The sequence below is a fragment of the Aspergillus nomiae genome (genome assembly GCF_001204775.2).
Source record: "Aspergillus nomiae NRRL 13137 chromosome Unknown contig00019, whole genome shotgun sequence".
In the NCBI taxonomy this organism is placed as follows: domain Eukaryota; kingdom Fungi; phylum Ascomycota; class Eurotiomycetes; order Eurotiales; family Aspergillaceae; genus Aspergillus; species Aspergillus nomiae.
Genome location: NW_015378074.1, coordinates 1 through 14,437, shown reverse-complemented (window position 1 = coordinate 14,437; position 14,437 = coordinate 1). Strand labels below are relative to the sequence as shown.

General features: G+C 48.9%; 5 protein-coding genes across 5 annotated transcripts; 3 read left to right on the top strand and 2 right to left on the bottom strand.

Annotated features, from left to right (window-relative positions):
• Positions 1–813: 813 nt before the first annotated feature.
• Positions 814–1,599, top strand: ANOM_002065 (uncharacterized protein; the record flags this gene model as incomplete). The annotated part of the gene is made up of 1 exon (XM_015547322.1): positions 814–1,599. One exon carries the CDS (start codon positions 814–816, stop codon positions 1,597–1,599), a length of 786 nt encoding a protein of 261 aa, XP_015411043.1.
• Positions 1,600–2,009: 410 nt separating this feature from the next.
• On the bottom strand, positions 2,010–2,781 carry ANOM_002064 (uncharacterized protein; the record flags this gene model as incomplete). The annotated part of the gene is made up of 3 exons (XM_015547321.1): positions 2,010–2,057; positions 2,113–2,598; positions 2,644–2,781. 3 exons carry the CDS (start codon positions 2,779–2,781, stop codon positions 2,010–2,012), a joined length of 672 nt encoding a protein of 223 aa, XP_015411055.1.
• A 1,210-nt stretch (positions 2,782–3,991) lies between these two features.
• ANOM_002063 (cellulose-binding protein) lies at positions 3,992–5,332 on the top strand (the record flags this gene model as incomplete). Its single annotated transcript, XM_015547320.1, has 3 exons — positions 3,992–4,348; positions 4,413–4,732; positions 4,786–5,332. The coding sequence occupies 3 exons, from the start codon at positions 3,992–3,994 to the stop codon at positions 5,330–5,332; spliced, it is 1,224 nt and encodes a 407-aa protein (XP_015411056.1).
• Positions 5,333–5,725: 393 nt separating this feature from the next.
• On the bottom strand, positions 5,726–7,285 carry ANOM_002062 (uncharacterized protein; the record flags this gene model as incomplete). The annotated part of the gene is made up of 1 exon (XM_015547319.1): positions 5,726–7,285. One exon carries the CDS (start codon positions 7,283–7,285, stop codon positions 5,726–5,728), a length of 1,560 nt encoding a protein of 519 aa, XP_015411044.1.
• A 3,636-nt stretch (positions 7,286–10,921) lies between these two features.
• On the top strand, positions 10,922–13,255 carry ANOM_002061 (putative MFS transporter; the record flags this gene model as incomplete). Its single annotated transcript, XM_015547318.1, has 4 exons — positions 10,922–11,114; positions 11,171–12,899; positions 12,950–12,999; positions 13,068–13,255. 4 exons carry the CDS (start codon positions 10,922–10,924, stop codon positions 13,253–13,255), a joined length of 2,160 nt encoding a protein of 719 aa, XP_015411045.1.
• Positions 13,256–14,437: the final 1,182 nt, after the last annotated feature.

The window sequence follows — 14,437 nt, the reverse complement described above, 5'->3', positions numbered from 1 at the left end:
GTTTTTCTTTCAACCAGGATCCAAGGATACTACGTAGTTTATATCTATCTTAGTATGAACACTCAGCTCTATCAAGTTATTCCATTTATGAACACAAGGAGAACATTCTATGTATTGTGACTTGGGTGCAGCTTGTTCCATTTATATGTGTCTGGATTATCGAGGGCATCCTGGTCAGATGATCACTGTGGGTCAATCCATTGAGCTTTACTTTTTCCACCAGAATATAGAACAAATCAATCTGCTTAATCCCTTCTCAGGATGAATTTCCACTAATGCTCAGAATATTGGATTTCTTACTGGTAGCTTGGTTTCTACTATACTAGCCGCCTTTAACTCTGAAGGCAGCATGCTTGGTACCAGTCACGCAAAATACTCTTCATATATGCAGAAATTTGGCTTCTTAATCGCATATATGCAAAAATCATAGAATTGGTGATGCTCCTCTAGTCTCATTCGCCCAATAACTTGGCTTTTCGTGCCCAACCACACTCGATAACTTGTCAGCCTTGTCCAGTTAAGTAGGATCCGTCCTAAGTGCCGTTTCTCTTCCCATCTCTCTATATTCTTCCTTCTTCTGCTTTTTGTTTTTTATTTTATTTTAGTATATCCTTCTCCTACACTCTCCAGTACCAACTAATATACTCCTCTACATAATCCGCACCTGGCTGGGTGTGATAGTTTGGCCTTCCGTAACTCAGCAGTCACACACAAAAAAAAGTAAGCTTGATTGACTTTCTTGTCTTCTCCGACTAAGTTCTTCTTTTGGAATATTGCAAAGTTACGGCGTGAGATCCCCTCCCAGCTAAAACTATGGGAGCTGAATCATCGCTCAATGCCCCACCTTCTCCCCATTTCCATGATCCGTATCTAGGCCTCCCCGAAATTGGGAATGGTATGACTGGGGTTATTCTTCAGCTTGGGGAAGACCGTGCTGTTAAGAGAGCCAAGCAGTATCAGCCCGGGTACCTCCCAGACCGCGAGGATGTGGAATACATGAACGACATTAATCAGCAAACTCTAGAGAATGAAATCTGGGTCTTTGAACGCCTGCGCAGCTACGAAGGAATTATTCCCTCTTTCCGAATATCCAAGTACGGGATTGAGCTAGCCCTGGCACAAGGCGATCTTGAGTCATATCTAGAAACCTCTCCCGAGCGCGAGAACTCCCTAAAAGTCACTTGGATGTCTTGTCTCATTGACACCTTCGCACACGTCCACTCTCGCCGAGTATTTGTGGATGATATTGCCCTGCGCAATATCCTGGTCCTGGATGAGCAGCTTAAATTGGCGGATTTCGGACAATCTATCTTGTTACCGCTGGAAGCCGATATTACTATTGCAAATGAAAACGACTTGAATGTTCAGATTGAGATCCTTCATCTTGGCTGGATTCTCTATTCCATTGCGTCCTGGCGCGTCCATAAAGACTATTTCTTCAGTCCTAAGAACCCGGACCTTATTTGGCCTGCATCAGACTCATTCCCAGATCTTGACGGTGTTCTCTTTGGGCAAATAATCAAGAAGTGCTGGCGTGGCGAATATGCGAGTATGGATGATGTGAAAGATGAGGCTCGCCAATTGCTCGCTAGTGACTAAAGTCATGCTGGTGCCGGTTCTCTTGCCTGGCTCCATAGCACAATTAGATTCACCAAAGGACCTGCCATCTGGAGACGTGTTCCAAAAGATGGTGAGTACTTTCCCCTCCCCTGTATGACTTTTGCTTCTATGGTTCTGAGTTGTATATGTCATCCATTAACTCTTTTGATAGAAGAGTTGTTTGCCGTTTTATTAAGAAACCTTGGTCGGAGTTTAATATACTCCTAAGCCAGGCTATTATATCTTCCTTCAGAAATGCCTTCATCATGTCGGTATAAAAAGAAGAGTGCCGAACACCATTTCCAATATGCAGGCATAATATTAGAGAGCGAGCCCTGAGTGCTCACCGTGTTTTTGATTCGTAATTTATATGGTCATTACCGCGAAAACTTGGTTTGAGGAGTCCCAGTTCAATAGAATTTCGTGTTAGGGGGTAGACCCTCTCTCTGGTCATTTCTCTGGAGTTCGTGATAGTTAATATCTGGTATTCAAAGAAACGAAGGGAAGACAAACCAAAACCTCTCCGAAATTTTCAACAAGATCGGCTTCATATTTGCAGTATTCTTTCTCACGGGATCCCATATCATCAAAAGTCATTGCGACATCAAAATCAATCCATACGATTCTACTACCAGACACAACCAGCATATTCTTCGGGTAAATATCATGGTGGTGGACAAGAGCACTGTGGATCTCTTTGATACCATCAACCGCATACTGAAAGAGAGCTTCGGAATAATTCACGCAATTCAGTCGTTCGGCATTCGGTAAGTACTCGAGGAGAATCGCCCTCGGTTGGAATTGATCGTGGATGAAATGTGTAAGAGGTGGCGCAAAAGCGGACGGGTCAACACGATCGATATAGCCATAAAAGAATGGGACAAAGCCGCGTTCGCACACGCCGAATTTATGGAGGTTACAATAGGCATTCAATTCACAGCGAAAGCGATTTAGGTCGCGGCCCCTTTTACTGTATCCTGGGTCGCCATTATCGTGGAACTGACACGTCAGCGTCGCCCTGGAAGATCAAAAATTCGTACTCACGAGCTTCATAACACGCGTCTCTCCATATATCTGGACTTCATATATGGTTGAAGATTCTGAGAAGTTGATTTGCCGTTTTATGGTGATATCGCTAGGATCCAGATCCAGTAAGTGATCCCCCAGCGAACTCATGGTCATTGTGCGAGCTATGGAGAGATGAAAGTGTTGGATGAAGGAAGTTTGGCCAAGCTTGAGAGACATGCGAATCCTCTGGTCATATAATGACAACCAAGTCATGTGATAGATATGTAAGGGGTGTTGGACGCCTTTCGGTAATACTAGGACTGTGGTATCTTGGAATAATAACTAGGGTCTAGATTCTAGTAAACACAGGTGCAGAACCAATGTCACCGTTCACGATCCTTGTGGCTTTAAGTTACCCCATACCCCCTAAGTCTGCTATTTCTATGTCTAATTTTTCTGTCTTCATCCCCATATCTATAATCTTATAACATTATCGACTAATACCCTCTTCTCGACTTGTTGGCTATAGTGAATCCTTTCCTGTAAGTAATAAGCCCAGACATTGTTCAGGCCCTCAACCAATCATAATAGAAATATCATGATATATTGTCGCTCCCATGGCAAAGAATGATATCCTGCTATCTAGTGAATGTACCTATAGTTCTATAGATCTTGCTAGAGTGCACCTTGCTTAACAGTGATTTATTAGATACTTTTTAAGATCTTCAGGGTGACTGAGAGATGATGTATGCTGATACCACCCGAGATTGAGGCACCTCAAGCTTCAGGCGCGGAATAACAAAAGTATTAAGAAGGGAGAGAAAAAAGAGAGAGAAAAGGAAAATGAAATAAAAGAAAACCAAAGTACCAGAGCCAATGCTATACCGCACCCAAAAAGGCATTTCCTACCCATCACGATATACAAAACACGCAGAAACAACCTAAAGACACCGAGCAGAAAAAGCAATATGACGACATCCAGGTGCTGAGGTAGTTCTAGATAAGGTAATCGGAGCCACGACGGTGCGTAGACCTTCCGTATGGGACGAGAGTGCTAATACATGACTAGCACCGCCATATAAATGAAGAAGATTTCCCCGCATTCTGCACTCCGCATTTTTCCCCGGATCTTGAATACTACCGTCTCTGTCCGAAAAGGGAAGGTTTGGGCTCTTTCTATGGGGGTTTCCCGGGTTTGTTTTTCTTCAATATTACTATGTAGGACGTAGGGGTGGTGGGGGAAGTAAGTGCCTTGTTTTTCTGTTTGCATGGCTGGGCTGGGGTTGTATAAATTCATGGATAGTCCCCCTGTCCAGAGAGTAATTTCTGTGTAGTCAACGGAAGTGGATAAATCTACAGAGTTTGGGAGCAGTATCTGGCAATCATGGCTCTCCTGACCCATCTACTAGTATTATATGCAACATGTCTCACTCTCGTCCCCGCCCTAACCCTCAATTCCTTCCCCAGTAAACCGCGAGTCTTCGTCCTCTCGGACATCTCCAATGAACCGGATGACGCCCAGTCACTCGTCCGATACCTCACATACAGTAACCAGTTCCAGACGGAAGGCATCGTGGCCACGACATCAACCTGGATGAAGAACGAAACTGACCCAGAGGCCATGTACGACATCATCGATGCATATGAGAAGGTCGTCGACAATCTGAATCACCATGCGCCAGCGGATTCCCAGTACCCATCTGCAGAACATATGCGGAGTCTAGTCCGTGCAGGGTCTCCGGTATATCCCCTAAGGTTCCCAGGACCCCACTTCACATCAGCATACATACTAATAACACCAACAGCTCTTCGGTATGGCCGCCCTAGCCCCCAACGCCACCTTCAGCGCCGGGGCCGAACTCCTCCTCGACCGCATTCAAGCCACAACAAACAGCAGCTCCCCTCTCTGGGTCCTCGCCTGGGGCGGCACCAACGTCCTCGCGCAAGCCCTCGTCAAACTCCACAAGGACAACTCCCCGGAAAAGGCCGCTGCCCTCCGACAGAACCTCCGCATCTACACCATCTCCGACCAGGACGACACAGCGCCTGGCTGCGCCAACAGTGGCCAGACCTGTTCTGGATCAACTCCATCCACGGCTGGAACCAGTACAGCATGTCCACCTGGGTCGGGATATCGGGCGATGAATTCTACGGCGTCGATAAGGGCGGCCCAAATAGCACCCTGGTAAGCAAGGCCTGGATCAAAGAGAACCTCCAAATCGGGACCTTGGGTGCCGCATACCCGGACGTGGCGTTTACCATGGAAGGAGATACGCCGTCATTTCTTTACCTCATCCAGAATGGACTGGGGGTGTCGGAGCACCCCGAATATGGGTCATGGGGCGGTCGGTATCAGTTGGTGACTCCCAATCAGCATGGGCTAGGTTTCCGACATTATGCGGACGTGCAGGACCAGGTGGTGGGTCTTAATGGTGATACATTCAAGTCGAATAAGGCGACAATTTGGCGGTGGCGAGATGCATATCAGCATGATTTTGCGGCGCGCATGCGCTGGACGCTGACCGATGATGTGACGAAGGCCAATCACCATCCTCTTGTGAAAGTTAATGGGAGTTCGGGCTTGGAGCCGGTCGATGTTTATGGGGTTGCTGGCTCGGAGGTTATTGTAGATGCTGGCGAGTCAGTAGATCCGGATGGGGACGAGTTGACCTTCAACTGGATTTATTACCCTGAGCCCAGTACCCTCAACGGGCCCCGGATGTGAACGTTACGACCTTTGGGTCGCGTGGTGAACGTGCCAGGTTGCCGGTTCCGGTTATCAACAGGACCTGCGAGGTAGGCATCGAGCACTGTGATCTGTTCCATTTCATTCTGGAGGTTAGGGATTCGGGCTCGCCGCCGTTGACTACCTATCGTCGGATCCTGCTCCATGTTGCTAAGTCTGGCTCCCAGTAGCCCCGGGCACAGATTGCTATACGCTATAGATGAATGGTACGAGTTTGATTGTTCTTAGCGAGATGATATGCTCGTGAGTGAGTGTAGCATTGGTATCGTGTATCAGTGATACCTATAAAGTAAGAATAGTCCCAACACCTAACGCCACCCAATATATTATATACCCAATTTCAGGCCATACAGGAGGATCCCATAGTTGTCATTATTTTCTCAGATCATCGGATGACACGCGTTCCAAACCCGCTTCTCCGTCCAAGTTCTCATTAAATAGCATCTTCGGATTGAACGCCAGCGATCCTCTCGGCACGAAAGTCGATACCAAGACCAGTCCTGATATTATCGTGAATTGGACCGAAGCGACATTCTGTATGGCTGCATATATATTGCCCCCATTCTCGGATCCTCCGGTGTCGCTGTATACGCGGTCAATGTAGCTTCCAAGGATCGGCGATGTGATGGCGTAGATGATGATATATGTCGAGTACAAGAAAGCCATCACCGCACCCAGCGCAGAGAAATTTCGCGTCTTCGATTCGACGCGTGCTAACGTGGCTTGGATATACGCTGCCAACGAGACATCGCCAGCCGCCCAGCCAAACGAAATCGGAATAAATGTAGCTGCCGCCATCCAGGCAGCGCTAGCTTGCGTCTGTGGCCGCCAGAATGGTAAGTACCATGTTATGAGGAGCATGACGGCATCTAATCGAAGCCAGGGAACCGGTGTTGTCACCAGATTCGTGAAAAGGATAACGAACAGGGCGCCGAAAAGCTCCCCTAAATTTGATCCCCCCACGATAATCTGCGACCAAGCTGCATTACCCAGGTATCGACGGGCGATTGCGGGTGCTACCGCATTTTCCAGGTAGCGATGAGCATACAACGCAACGGAATACCCTGGAACCAGCCAGATAAACTTGCGCGAGGTAAAGATAATCCTACCGCCAGTCCAGATTGATTCAACAAACAGCCAGAACCCAACAGTGACCGCTTTAATATACGAAGGCTGGCGTTCTAATACCGGTGTATCGTGGCTGCAGAATGTTTCGTCGGTGAGGAAGAACCAGGAGATAGCGGCGAATACGAAACAGATCGGGGTGATCAAGAAAGAATAGTTGTTCCCAAAAAATGGGATCAAGGCTAACGCCGTGCAAAACGCACCACCCGTACCGGACACCTCGTAAAATATGTGCACTAAGGCGTCGAGATGACGCAGTTTCTTAACATTTCCCCCAACAATATCGCGCGGAATAACACGGCGCATCAGCTCGACCATGCCATAGGCAATTCCTGCGACACAGTAGACTGGAATCATGCCATCGGTGTTGTACCGGCCGTAGTAATGGAAATCATGGTCAGGGTGGTGATCGCGAAAGCTTGCTGGTGCAAATGTACCCCCGGTGCTAGCATCGATGATGAGAAGAAGAGCGCTGAAGAGCCCGAATACTAACACTGCGCTGGAGAGCACAATCCGAGAGGGGAATCTCCGAATGAGCGGGGCGATCAAAATGGATCCGATACACTGGCAGGCTTGATTGAGGCCCACCATGAGCCCAACTCTTTGAAAAGTCTTTGCGGGTGTCTTGGTCCGCATCGCGTCATAGTCATAGCGATTAGTTGCAAGGGCCACAATTGAGCCGTTAAATGCCTCTAGGCCAAACTTGTAGATCATAATCCCCAAGATGTAGAAGGCCACATTGCGTCTCTCGCGTGGGGTGAAAGCGTACCAGCCGTCCCGAACAGCATCGACGAAAAATGGCGCCATAGCTTTAGCTATTCCATGGTACTATGAAGACATCGCGACTCCCAAGGGAAGATCGCCTGTAACGACCTGAGACCGTCGCGACCATATAAGTCACCATATTGTAGAGGAAGACCTGGGTTCATCTCACCACCCATTGTGGCTGTAATTATCAAGCGTTCTTGAGTAAGCCCGGTCGTGTTTACAACTTGGCTGCAGGTTCCGGAACAAATCCGAAGGCGACGTTAGGGCACGTTGCAAGGTGCCGACAGCAGCAAAGAGTGGGATGGCTTGAGATTTAATCATGGCGTTATGCATATTAGAATTCAGGCACCGGGCGAGCAAAAAGCAAGCAGGTCTTGGCCAACAATGTCAGGGAATCGAATCACGCTTTCGGGCCACGTGCTGGGTGATCCAAGAACAGCTAGTCTCCTTGCCTAGCAGGCCTGAGCTTTCAGGGGTTCTATACGATAGTTCCAGGTCCTCTCTTATCCCAATCATGTCAAATACACGATCACGGTTAACTCTGAACGGTTCCAATTGCAAGGTTCCATTGTTGACGGGAGGTACCACAATGACTTCAGTTCCACCAGGCCACTGGTTCGGATTTCCTACATACACACGCAACCCGGCTGGACCTCATTCCCACCAGATGACCTCTTCTATTGTGCCTAGATCTCATATCCACTTTTTTTAATTGCATTCAATTGTGATATGTTACATTGTTTCCGACTTTGGTCCATTGGTATCACCTGACTCCGTCATTTTCCATGAACCAAATTGGGCAGAAGCCACTGGGAATGTATATTATTACAAATCCATGCATAATTTCAAAGAACTACTACCTGAATTTACAATAATAACTGCGACGTAACCAGTAGTTTGCTAGGAGCCTGAGATAGCTTAGAGGTGTGATTGAATTACATTATCACCATGTGTTGTAACAGTGGTCCCTCAACCACGGGCTACCTTCTCTTCTCATTGTATACTCCCAATCCATTCTCTGTGTGAATCAAGAGTTACACGTATAAACACGTGGCCAAGGGCTGGTACCCTCGTTCGAAAGGACCTGTCAGTAATCATTGAGGCTCCTGGTTTATTAGCTGTTACCGCTGTTGTTTCTCACTTAGTCAACCTCTCCTCCGCTCGCTACAATTGCGCAACGCGATAACAATGAGCTGCGTACCCTGGAACTGGTTCGCCAGTATACAGATATTCCTGTAATATCAGCGCAAGGAATATGGAGGATAGCATTCCGTCCAGTAGATATTGTCTTAGTCCGGGAGCTCCGACCATATTAATCCAAATTCAGTGTCTTGGAGCGAATTCCGGGCTTCACGGTAATGGAAGTAGTGTGTGGGAGCAGAGCTTCTCTCGCCAAAATAAAGCATCAAGCTTCCAGTGTAAGGTTTTATTAAGGAACTGGCAAAAGTTCCTAATGGCTCTGGAGGCATTCAGTCGTTGACGTCTACGGGCGATCTTTTTCACGCTCAGCCTTTTGGCCGTGGACCATTTGAATCCACAGAAGTGTTTCTCGGAGCATACCAGGATGAAGAGGCGCCTCTTATTCACTAGACAGATCCCCTTAGCATGTCAGTGTTATCACATATCGATTGCAGCCTCTCCAGCATCATACTGCATCCGAATACGGACGTTCTTGCCGATGTGATTGACTGGGAAATGACCGCTTTCTTTCCCGGGGTGGGAAGAGTATTTGTGCCATCAATGGGGCGGATAGTAGACGTTTTTTGACGGGACAGCATGCTGATTAGAAACTCAGCAGTATTAACACCATAATATTTAAAAAATTGAACATAATACAACTAGTATACGATATTGGTTGCGTTCCACAGAGATACTAGGCCCATGCTCGTTGCGATCGGTTTCGTCCCGGTATTCGTAACCGATATATATAAATATATGGTACGAATCCACACGCTATTTTGTTGTTCTCAAGTCAACTTCATTTCCGGGGTGTAATTAAATCGCCAGGAAGTCCATCGGCCTGTCTTCCTGGGCAGTATTCTGAATCAATCTTTTCGTTACCCACACGATGTTGGAGTTACGTTGCAGCACGAGGCCACCGCAGATGATGGTGCCATACCACGGGATTTGCTGTTCAGGTGGACATCGTCGGGTGGAGTCCCCTCTCAATGCTAACAGTAATGGCTTCGTATTATCCGAATATCACTTGTGCGATGACGACATATTTGAACACATGTCGGCGTTTAGAGCACGAATTCAAGAAAGACGATATCTTGGAAAGTTTTATGTGTTGGCTCCCCGATAAGAATTCGCTTATTAACCTCCGCTTCGCGTGAACCCTCCTTGCTCTATTGTTGTCCTTTATCTCCCCCGCCATGCGAAACACCGCGCCACCTGCAAGATGACGGAATTTGGGAACCTAGCTCAAGATCGACCAGGATGGTGGAAATCATATGACTCGAGGCAATGCCAATCGTAGCCGACGATCCCTTTAGCCCTACTTTTTGGTCGATGTTTGTCTGCGGGATGGATGCGTTAGTTATGTGGGGTCGGAACAGTCAGCTGCCAGAACACAAGACAAAATTGAGGGATATTGAAAGACAGCACCAGAGAACATCTTGTTGATTTTTCCAGATACAGACCTTTGTTTATGTGTTATATTTGATTTTGTCTTGTATATATTTATTTCTTCATAAAACAACAACAAAGACAAAGTAAAGGAAAAAGATGGAACGAAGCAAGTCTCATTCGTCATGAAACTAGTGCTGTATCAATTTCTTTGGACTGCGCCTCCATGTGGGTTTTTGGCAAAGGTTCCAAATTAGTCGTTTGCCTGAATACTCGATCACCCAATCAAGGATTGTGCCCAAGGAACTTGTAGCCTTCTTCCCCATAGTAGAAGCCTTTTACTGGCTGAACCATGCCCGATAGTGGAACGAGAGCGTTTCGGAGTTACGCCAGCCGAGACCAGGAATGCTTCCCACGTGAGATTCCTACAGAGCAGCTCCTGTGCTCCATCCTGTACGGTGTGCAGATCTCCGAGTTTAAACATCAACACGAAGGGAGATTGCCCTGCGATAGTATTTACTATCTACCCCAAAGATACTTCACCCAACCAGTGTGTGACAGGCGGACCACGAGTACCGTTGAGGTACCATGGTCCCTTACCATGTCCACCGCCTTCCCTGGGGAACTAATATGGCGCTAGATGGCTTATCGTTTCTTCATTTTTTTTTTTTTTTGTGTTTAGATTTTGATTACCCCGGATTCCTCCCTGGTTCACTGGCGTGTGACGGCTCACCGACTTTATTTAATCCTTTATCATCCTCCCACATCCCACCCGAGTCCATTTCTTCTTTTCTTCCCTAGCTATGGGGTGGCGTTATCCCCGTATAGTCATCGGTTGAGATCTTATCTCGCGGGTCGTGACGGAATTCCCTGACCTGAGAAAAGGAGGGAGACTGCCGCGTCTTCGAGTTAGATACTATCCTTGCCCTAATTTTTATTATTTATTGCTTCACGGTTGAGAAACGCTGTACGACACTTGCGACACGAATTCGGTTCCCTACAGCTGGTCATTGCTGGGATATCCGGGGCAGATTATAGAATTAGTTGCTGGCCCCACCGATACATTTGATTTCACGCGAACATCTAAACATTTTCGTTGCAGCAAAAATGACGGCCACAGAAGCAACAGCTGGTGAACACGCAGAGGCTAGTTCCCAAAGACCATCCTCAGGTCGCTGGTGGAAAAGAGTATTGAATCCATCGTCTGCCGATGATGTGGAGCTCAATCAAGACAACATTAACTATCGCTCCAAGTCCACCTTGGGAATTCTCAGCGACAAGGAAACAGATGAAGTACCTGGTATGTCCTGCAATCAGTGCGCCCCGATAGTTTGAGCACCTACTGATAGGCTCTAGGAACCGTGCTTCTACTATCGTCAAACCGCAATGAGCCATTGGGGCTGAGGCATCAGCCGCAGCGCACATCCCGCTCGTCCCTCCCATCTCCATATCCCCCGTCGCGTTCATCTTCGCGTACCTCAGCAAAAGGTCGGCCGTCTAAGAAGAAGACCGCGGATGGGCAGATCGTCTTGGACCCACAGCCTGACGATTCAATGAACGACCCGTTAAACTGGCCGGTCTGGCGTCGAGATGCCGCACTGTTATCGCTGGGCTTCTATTGTCTGATGGGAGGTGGAATGACAACGATCCTGGCTGCTGGTTTCTCGCAGGTCGCGGATACCTATGGCGTGTCCACTCAACAGGTGGCCTACACCACAGGCCTGTATATGCTGGGCCTCGGAGTGGGATCCGTCATCATGTCCCCGACCGCGATTCTGTATGGAAAACGGCCGGTCTACCTTCTCGGCGCCACACTTTTCGTTATCTCAGGCGTCTGGTGTGCCCTCTCTCCCAATTACCCCAGTCTTGTCGTTGCCCGCGTTTTCCAAGGAATCGCGGTGAGTCCGGTGGAGTGTCTACCCTCCGCGACCATTGCCGAGATTTACTTTTTACACGAACGGGCCTACCGAGTTGGCATTTATACCCTTCTCCTCTTGGGAGGGAAGAATTTGATCCCTTTGGTGAGTGCGGCCATTATCGGCAACTTGGGCTGGCGTTGGGTGTTCTGGGTTGTTGCTATTGTGGTGGGGGCTTGCCTGGTCTTGTTGTTTTTCTTTGTCCCGGAAACATTCTGGGATCGTACCCCACGCCCCCGCGCGCGCAAACGTCCGCATTTGTATCGGAGCGTGTCAGATCTGGTCTCTCAGGGCATTCGCGGGCGCCAGACACATGTACAGCGACTTGAAGATGATATTCCGGAGACTAACACGAACTCCGCGCTGCCCAAGAAGTCCAAGAAGGGCCATGTTGGATTCGTAGAGGACCATGATGCGGAAGCTCATTCTCCTGACGAAAAGGACGCAGCAGCAGACCATGAGCGGGATTCGATCGCGCTGGATGCTCCAGGCGAGGATCATGTACACTTCGCCCACAACGCCGATCCGGAGAAGGCCGATGGGTTTCTCCAGCCCCCTGCCCCGGTCGCTCCTGGCCCCGAGCGTCCATCCGATCTGGGAGTTGGTCGCCAGGCTGCCATATCTCCGGCTCGCAGCGATTCGCTTGATCCCAGCGCCCCGACGAATGGATCGATGCATTATACGAATTGGCTTCGGGAGCGACCCCAGATGCCGTATCTACACTATCTCCGGGTTTGGAACGGTCGAATCAACCATGACAACTGGATACGAGTGGCCGTGCGCCCGTTCATTCTATTTGCCTACCCAGCCGTGCTGTGGTCGGCAGTTGTTTACGCGCTTTCGGTCGGGTGGTTGATTGTCCTATCCGAGTCTGTCGCCAAAGTCTACGAAACACGAGACACTTACAACTTCACCGCCCTGCAAGTCGGACTCGTGTACATCTCGCCGTTTGTGGGAGGCTTACTAGGGACCGCCGTGGCCGGAAAGGTCTCCGATGTGATTGTCCGATACATGACCCGGCGTAATGGCGGCGTCTACGAACCCGAGTTTCGGCTGGTGATGGCGATCCCCATCGCATTATCGACCACGGCGGGACTGATGGGATTCGGATGGAGCGCCGAGGAGAAGAATGCATGGATCGTGCCCACAATCTTTTTCGGCTTGGTTTCGTTTGGATGCTGCTAGGTAGCACGACCTCCATCACGTTCTGCGTCGATAGTTATCGCCAATATGCTGGTGAAGCCTTGGTGACTCTGAACTGGAGCAAAAGTGAGTTCCCTCCGTATCATTTCATTGTTATCCTCCCCCGGACACCGGCAACTAATAGCCGTTTCTAGATGTATTCCACGGACTGGTCTTCTCGTTATTCATTGTCGACTGGCTGAACGGGCAAGGCTCTCAGACCGTGTATTTGGCCCTGGGTGGGATTCAATTGGGATGCCTTCTCTTTACGATCCCCATGTATATTTATGGCAAGCGACTTCGGATGTGGACCGTCCGGAAACGCCTGATGGAGAAATGGTAGATACAGTGCTCGAGGTTGTACTACTTTTCGGAGCAACCTTTGATGAGTTATGATTGGACGTATGTGTCATGGACGTTCTAGTATATATGCATTGTTACGTGCCTGCATCGTCATGATGTGCATTATAGATGTCGAGCTAGTATGTATATAGTATAGAGTGCAATCAACTTTATCTGTCTGAAACTGCCTTGGGGCGAGTCACATGATCGACGGTGCATTACGAAGCTGGAACGACGTAATGGACTGGGCCATGGACACCGCCGCTAATCAGCGGAATTCTAGAACGCTTTAGTCACGGCCCGTGACAGGTGCCCCGCCTCAGGCAGCGATCGAGAGGGACTCGAGGATATAAAAACAAGACCGAATCCAGGCGAGGGACTCAATGGGGACCGATCACCGTTGATCAATCATCGGCACAAACATCAGCCAGTGGAATTGGCAAGCTCGATTGCATTTAAATCGAATCGTGCATCCATGACGGGGCTTCCTAGGGATGGCGCGGAGCTCAGCGATGGAGCGGCAGGGCTAGAGGTGCCAAACGCGTCGATCAGGACGTTTAACTGGTGGCACATCAAACCGAAAACCGGGAGGCCTGGAACTGCAGGCTCCACTCTTACCCGACGCAGCCTAGTGGCACCCTGCAGGTGATCCAGTGAGAAAACAAGCTGGTCGGATGTCGTTTCATCATCTTCCTCCACTGCCCTGCTTGGTCCCCAATCATCAATCATCAGAATCGTGACTTCAGTTCCGGGGCGCCGTCCATCTGAGATCGCATGGGTCTTACGTTTTTCCTCCCCTTGCCGTGCCAATGGTTGCGTACAGGTACCTCCAATCAGCCGGCGTCGCGGGGAACCAGACCAGCATCAAGCTCGGATTGCCATATAATTTGGTATCCCCAAGTGGATGATCTCGCCCTCTCTAACCCTTGTCATTTGTGCGATCCCCCATCGCCACCGACCCAGCAAAAACTCTCCATATGAGGCAACGAATGTCCCTTCTTTTTTCAATTTCTTTTGTTCCCTTACCGTGGGATTGTACCCTTCAGCCACGACGCTTGCTCCATCTGCTGTCCGCCTTGGCACATGCCACGGCCTGCATATTAAACCGGTTTCCTGTCTGGGACATTATTCATAAAACTCATTTTAGACTCCCGGTTTCAACCCTTGTTTACTCTCTCTCTTT